Raw genomic sequence first — 8,001 nt, forward strand, 5'->3', positions numbered from 1 at the left:
CTGTGTTCCCTGCATCTAGGGACAGCAGTGTAATGTCACTGAGAAGCTATAGCATTCTATACTGAATGCTGCAAGTTTATCACAGAGTATTGCAAACGGGCTGCTACATTAAGTATGGATGCATTGTTATATTTGTGTAAACATTATTTTACTGTTGGGTAGTGCTCATCCCTGTGTCTGTTAAAACGTATGTGTTGTGAGCCTCATTGATGGTTAACATTCGAGGTCATTTCGTTTTTTTCCCCCTCAGGTTGAGGTTCTGCAATGCTGATACACACTCCTGTCAGAAACAGAAAGGTTACCATGGGTCATACGGTGTTTCTTAGATGGATTTACCTGGCTGTTTTCCTGATCATCACTACTGTCCAGGTATGGCATCATATACTTCTAGATTTCATCTGGTTTTAACTGGAGGTTGACAGACACTGTGCAATACACCGTCATAGGTTCAGTCACTTGGTATGTCTATAGTGTGACCATGGGAAGCAGTGTCATTCATTTAGTACATGAAATATACTAAAATCATATTTATTCCGAGTAGGCTATTATTATTTTATTAGGTAGGTTTTTAAAAATAATGTCAGGGCCACATATGGTCGGATACTATAGTAGGGTGTGATCTAGTCACAGAAAAAGGCTATGACAATAGTCCAGTGCAGTAAGTTTGCTAAAGAATGACACCACTGCAGACAGAAGACTCCTTTGCCTAGAGAGCTAAATATATCGTAGCACCTAATGGAAGAGCTGGCAGAAACATAAGGCTTGTTTAATCTCACAATAGGCTGCAGAGTTCCACTTTGCAAATGGCAGGTTAGTAAGTCGAGGCTCTGAATGAAGTGCTCATTCTTTGGCGTGTTAGTGTGCGAGTGTGTGACCAGAATACACTGAAACCTGAGTCCACCTTTTAATTGTGAAGTTGGATAGTTTCCTCGGGGCAGGCAGGCAGGCAAGCAGCGAGAGAGCTCTCTGATCTTTTTATGGACCGAATGGACAGACGATGGAGTTGAAGTTAGCACCAGGTACTGGTGTGGCATGATTGCGATCCAGAGTGCAGAGGATAATATTTCTGTGGGATACTCCTGTCGCCGTTCTGTCATCTTTTCCACTGACACGGATTCTCAAGCATGTGGCAAATGTCAGTTTGCTAAATTGGACTGCGTGCCCGTGCATGGTATAGACTTGCTGTTCTTTCCACGTCGACTGCCTACCTAGGCGGATTGCTGGTGAAACTGGTGGTGATTTCGCCATACCTGATTGGGCAGGTTTGTAATGCTATCACTTCATTGTGCTCGAACAAGGAAGAGACATTTCTTTGAAATAGTACTTTGCTCCCTGGCCTAGATTTAAAAAAGGGATTTCGCAAGTATGCTCCACAACTCTCACAATAATCTGTAAAGATAATATTTGCTCTCCCCTCGCTAAACATTTTGTCTTGATTTATGTCCATCTGAGAGTGGCCCGCAGGGCTGTTAAATGGGCTGTGAGTTTCAACAACGAAAAGCAGCACCAGTGTCAAGACAGGTGTTTCCAATATCACTTTCCCACCCTCTCCATTCATCTGGACTTACAATTTGCACCTCGCTCCGCTCTTTAACCCCTCCTCCCCCCGAGCTGCCCCCTCTCCCCTCCCCTCCGCTCCGCTCCTCTCCTCCACCCCCCCACACCTGCAGAATCTCTTTCACCGGCCCCACCTGTGGCGGGAGGAGGCTTCTCTGGAGTGGAGACAAATCCCCCCTGTAGAGAGGCTCTCTCCTTGGTTTCCTCAGGCCAGGAGTCTCTGTGCTGGTTTCAAACGCAAACACTCAAGCAGCGTTAAAGCACACATTTGTGCCATGGCCTTTGTGAGTGCTGTAGCTTTTTTTTTTTTTTTTCACGGACGGTTCCCCCAGGACTAGAAGCATATGGTTTTTGCTCAAGGCTTTTTTTGTTTGAGACTTTAGATTGCTTCACGTCTCAAGCTGTCCGCTGGGATGGCCGCTTCGCATCCACCTCCTGAGCTATAGCGAGCGAGCGAACGCCGCTGCCGAGTGACCCAACCGACTCCGAAGAGGCTGTCAGGCCGGCTCATGTGCTTGAGAGATTTCCGTGGAGAGCTAACAGGGGCGGCCCTCATTCACACCCTCCCGCCCAGGATTCCTTTAGCCTCCTCAAGACCTTTATGTTTAAACCTGTTGGACACAAATCTCCCAGGAGGAGATTTGTCTCTACCCTTTTATGGACAAACTCAAAGGGAAGTGTCATGGAAAATAAGGACATATTGCGAGACAGAGTCAGGGCAGATAAGGTCTGAAGTGGCAGGTCACGCTTGGCTTGTTGCATGGATTATGACAAGCAGATGTTGGATTAGCCCCTCTGCCTGATTTGCTTTTATTATTTTGCAGTTTCTCAAGGGGTTCCTCAAGCAGTTAATGCTCTGGGCCGTCTTAGTGTTTGAGAATCACAGACAGATTTTTTTTGCGCCCGGAGATCATGGTGACTTTTGTGGTCTGCCCCATCCTGTATTGCATTGTGGTAATTTAGCACAACCCCCCTCCAAACGCCCCCGTAGTGCAAAGATTTTCAGTCAACTCCCTGTCTTCAAGGTTCCCTTTGGTCTGAATAATAATTGAAGCTAAGAAACACAAAGTTGCCATCTCTCGGTGGAAGAGTTTTCCGAGTAATTAGGGGGCATTCTTGTGTGAGCTGCACAGTGATCAACACCTTGTCTCAGTAGCACAGGGAATCAGGTCACTCAGTGCGTATTAAGCAGGCCAAGAAAGCCTCCCTTCTCTTTTGTCAACGCTGGCACAAACACCGCGCCTGCATGTCAGCAACCCTTGGGGTCAGGCCGAGTGTGTGTGTGTGTGTGTCTGTGTGTGTGTGCGCGCGTGTGTGTGTGTGTGTGTACACCCTACCAGGGCTGTAATGTTCGGCATGGTGTGAAGATCTTCGTGGAGGTGTCTGGGAGCTGGATGAAAGCATGGGCCTGGCTGTTGTTTGAGCAAGGGGGAGAAACGGTGGCACAGCCTCGGCGTGTTTGAACAGCTGTCACTTAAAATAGAGCACCGGGCAGGAGGAAGCGCCTTGCTCGAGGCATGTCCTCTGGGCAGGGGCGAACAGGAAGGAGAGGCAATGGGTGTGCTGGCCCGGGCCGCTCCACACACACAGCCTGGATGGGGCCGCACTGGTGAACCAGAATTAGCCTATATTATTAGCGTAGCGAAACACCGCTGGTTAACACCAAAGCCATGCGCGGCGGCGCAAGTGTTCTGTGTAGGTGAGAGCCAGAAGAATCCAATGAAAACTATTAATGGCGTGCTTACTCAGACGTCGCGTGATTACAGTGCCAGCCCCAGCATGAGACTCCGCTGGTCGGCCTCTCCCCAGCCCCCGACACTGGACTTGAAAGGAGCGCCGCTGATTGAGATTATTTGTGGTCCACAGAAACGCCACAAAGGCCGAAACTCGACTCCTCGGAGATGGACATTATCTCGGGTTTATATCAGGGTGGCTATATGCTGCGGAACTCCCTCTACAGTTAGAGGGCCCGTTGTATGGCAGGGCTTTGATTTCATCATGCGAAATGCACTCGTATGGGAGCGAGAGCCAGAATGTGGCTCACTTTCAGCGGACTTCCCCAGACGTTGATTTTTGTCAGTGATAGCAGCTCCTCAGTCCTCTTGAAGTATACTCTCAACTCAGCCACTGCCATGATTGTAGCAAGTGTTAGACCAATGTACCAAATGGGTATTTAATTAGGAGAAGAATGTGTTGAAATAATGATTTTTTTGACTGTACATGTGAAAGGGCTTCGTGTTATTTGCCTTGTCATTATTTATCCACAGTTTGGCATGTGTTTATTATTCAGTTGTGGGTTCATTAGGGGTGGAATGTCATTTACTGTGCAATTCAGATCCTGCTCTTTTTGAGTTTCGCGTGTGCCTTGATTAAGTTTCTTTCCTCACTTTCCTATAGCGATTAACTGAAGCCACAACATTTGCAGAAGGCAAAGACAAGTCCGATGCTCTGCATCTCTCTCTTCTGTTGGAGCACCCAACACCACAGCTGCTTGCAATCGCAATTTTACAGATAAAGCCGTGAATCATTTCTAACATATCAATATGTTTCTTCAGAAAACAAAGGCTCGAGAGACCAAGAAAATAACAAAGACGTACGTACGTCTTAAGAAAAGCACACATGGCTCACATCAAGCTCTAGGCTCTTGCACTGCACACACTCACGCGCGCACACGCGCACACACACACACACACACACACACACACACACACACACACACACAGAGAGAGAGAGGGAGCCTGCTCAAAGATGCTCGAAGCCAGGCTGTGAAGCTCGCTCTCACTCCTGCTTTGCCTGCTTCAAATCAAACAGAGCTGACACGAGTCTATTAGTCACTAGTAGCACGAGAATGACATCGAGCTGCACACACACACATCCTTGCTCACGTCTGCACTCCGTGTGACCGGGAGTGAACCGGGAGTGAGACTCAAACTCGCCTGCGCCACTCATCTGCTTGCTTAGTGTGATTTCGTGACGCGGTTGTGATCTCGTCCGCGTACCAGACGGTCGGATGAGATAGGCCGATAATCTCACGGCATCTCTACCTTATCCACGGAGCCGGCAGTGTGTTCCTCACGGCATCTGGGAGATGAGTGAGCTTTTGTTGTGGGGGGGGGTTATTGTTTGGTGAGAAAATATCAGCCGTGGTTGACTGCGTCGTAACCTAATTTGGTCGGTATTGCTTTGGCTTTATATGGTGGTGAGGGTGCAGTTCTGCACCTCGTGCCCTTAAAGGTTCACTGGCTCTGGCTCGGCTCCAAAGTCAGCTCGCCGCTTCAGCCAGAGGTTAAAAGATCACTTATCTACTTTGCTTCCCAAACGTTTACCTTCTATCCCCTCGCTCTATTACTTGGAATCTTTCGCTCTCTCTCTCTCTCTCTCCCTCTTTCTCACTATTTGGTCGATATCTCTCCCTCTCTTTCTTTCTCTCTCTCTCTCTCTCCTCCTCACTATATGGTGTATCTCTCTCCCTCTCTCTTTCTCCCCCCCCCCCTCTCTCTCTCCCTCCCTCACTATATGGTGTATCTCTCTCCCTCTCTCTTTCTCTCCCCCCCCTCTCTCTCTCTCTCTCTCTCTCTCTCCCTCCCTCAATCTTGCTCAGGGCCCATGGTGAGGCCAAGGAGCTGGTCAGAGGTTGAGTGAAAGGCTCTTTCATAGACAGTTACAGTGTGGCCATTCACTCTCGGCGGCTGTAAACAGAGAAGCTGCCTCTTCGGCACGGTGCGCTCTGCCAATCAGCTGGACGCAATCATTTCTCGGCCTCTCTCCCTGCTCCCTCTGATTTCCCTCATATCAAAAAGGCCTCAGAGCGAGCAGCGATATGCATTTTTAAAGGCGCCGTATGGAACCCGAGCACATCGGTGCTGTGTAGGTAGTCGCAGCAGAGGCGGATTTTCAAGTCAAACATATAGGATTCCTTGCTTTTAAAAAAAAAAAAAAAAGATAAGAAATTATACCTTAGTCTTAAATCTTTCGAGGTCACGAAATGATTGAAGCTTGTTGTGTTGTTTTATACATCTTGCTTTATTTTACTCGGGGATTTACAGATGTGTTTTTCTTCTCCAGCAGTAGTTTTATATCCCTGTTTTTGTTATTTGGTTATTCGATGGCTGCCTCTGTGCAGGATGTTTCCCTCTCTCTCTCTCTCTCCAGCGCGGGCCTGCGTGCTGCATGCAAATGCGTTTGGATGTGCGATGCTGCTGCTGGCGCTGCCTGCCACTGTTCGCACAGCGGGGCGCAGTCGTGATTTGCAGTCTGTGGTTGGGGGTCGTAACTCGTAGCCGGTTTACAGCCTCCTGGAGGCAGCGCGCTGTCCGGAGCCCCCCCACCCCACCCCACTCCCCCATCACCCCCACCCCATCTAACCTGGCAGTTTGTGGGGGAGCGGGAGCCGGGCCTTCTGATTGCCATCAGATATGATTTCCGTCTTGCGGAGAGGCCCCGTGGCGTCGGGGTGTGGGCTGGGAGACCAGGCCGGGGAGGAGGGCTGCGGTCACCCACCACCACACTGCTGCTGTTCTGTGTCTGCTGCTTTGTGGACGTGACCTTGATGGACATTGTATAATCGCGCACATGGGCTCATCCCTCCCGGACACGATGTTAAAAGCTCTGTTTATCACGAGCGTATGAACAGAAAAAGAGAAAAAACAAGACTTTCTGGTTTATGAGAGTGCTGTGCACCGAGCTCTGTGGCCATTGCCATGATTAATTAGTTTGATTTGCTTTATTTATTTTTTTGGGTGCGTTTTTATTCAAATAAGCAAATGTTTACTTCTGAGGTGAGCCAGCGGGAGAAATTAATTTTCTGGCCGAGGCCTCTCACCGCCCTGGCTGTGGGTAGTCTAATGTCTTGGCCACTTTATTATCGATGGTGAGTCACGGACGACACGCGGCACTGGGGAGATTTCTTCAGGCGGAGTCAGAAGTGGCTCAGTGCAATTTTCACATCCCCTGTTACACATCCCATTTCTCTCACAGGAGGGAGAGATGAGAGCACTTCCCTGTGGGGAGCTGTGATTTCACTTCCTCTGGAGAATATTACTGGCCATGCAGTGCTTCCAAGAAGGAAGCGCACTCTCTCTCTCCCTTTCTCCCTCTTTCACTCTCTCTCTCTCTTTCTTTTATTCTTTCTCTTTTTCTCGGTCCCTCTCTCTATCCCCCTTGCACTCTATCCTTCTCTCTCTCTCTCTCTCTCTCTCTGTCCCTTTTGCACTCTCTCCCTCTCTCTTTTTCTGTCTCTTTCTCTCTCTCCCTCTCTCTCTTTCTTGGCCCTGCTTGCTCTCTGCCTCTCTTTCTTGCCCACACACACACACACACACACACACACACACACACACACACACACACACACACACACACACACACACGTACACAGACAGACATACCCGTACACACACACACACACACACACACACACACACACACACACACACACACGTACACAGACAGACATACCCGTACACACACACACACACACACACACACACACACACACACACACACACACACGTACACAGACAGACATACCCGTACACACACACACACACACACACACACACACACGTACACAGACAGACATACCCGTACACACACACACACACACACACACACACACCCATACAGACATACCCATGTACTCATGCACACAGGCACTGTATCTTACAAAAACACACACTTACACACATGAACTCAAACAAGCACACACTCTGGCTTGGCATATACACACACAGGGCCAGTCATATACACACTGACATGTAGGAGCACATTCCCACACATGCACACGGCGGGGACAGATGGTGGACATGTCTCTTTTTTACGAGGGTACTTCATAACTGCTCCATCCACTGCTCCCGATCAGTCGTCCAGAATACTGGACAGGATTCAGGCCTCTCCTGCCAAGCATAATACGATATTAAGGAGACGTATATATCTCTCTCTACCTTCGCCTCCTTTTCCTCCTCTCCTCTCCTCTCCCTCGCTCCTTCTCTTCTCCTCACTCCTCTCCTGCTCCTGCTCCTGCTCCTTTACTTTGGGTGGTATTGATGTTTTGAGTTATGGATGAAAGGACCATTAAACTTAAGGCTGTAAATCCAGCTCTACCCGCTGGGCTCTGAGTCTAGCCCCCCCCCCCCCCCTCCTCTCAGGTTAGGGGAGAGGAGATATGCGGAAGCTGTCGACCTCACGCAGCCCAGAGGACAAACGGATTAGCTGTCACCGCGACGTCCCGGCGGCTCTCTCTCTCTCCCCCCGACCGACAGGGTCAACCTGACGGCAGCCGCCGCGCGCCGCCACCGACTCCTGGAAGTGGAGCGGCGGCGCGTTTTCCCGTCGAACGAGGCGTCAATGTTGTCACCTCCAGCCGCCCCCCCCCCCCCCCTGACGGGCCGACGGGCAGGATTAGGGAGAGCGTCGCGTCTGTGTGATGTAGGATTGCACCTCTGCCCC

General features: G+C 49.7%; 1 protein-coding gene across 1 annotated transcript in view; it reads left to right on the top strand.

Moving 5' to 3' along the window:
* The window catches only part of adamtsl3 (ADAMTS-like 3), a 113,051-nt gene that overhangs the window by 729 nt on the left and 104,321 nt on the right, over positions 1–8,001 (top strand). Inside the window, exon 2 of the mRNA XM_062549954.1 lies at positions 251–369. Within this exon, the coding sequence (XP_062405938.1) occupies positions 265–369 (105 nt within the window). The 5' untranslated portion in view covers positions 251–264. The remainder of the gene's footprint in view (positions 1–250; positions 370–8,001) is intronic.

This window comes from Sardina pilchardus, chromosome 11 (genome assembly GCF_963854185.1).
Source record: "Sardina pilchardus chromosome 11, fSarPil1.1, whole genome shotgun sequence".
NCBI lineage: Eukaryota > Metazoa > Chordata > Actinopteri > Clupeiformes > Clupeidae > Sardina > Sardina pilchardus.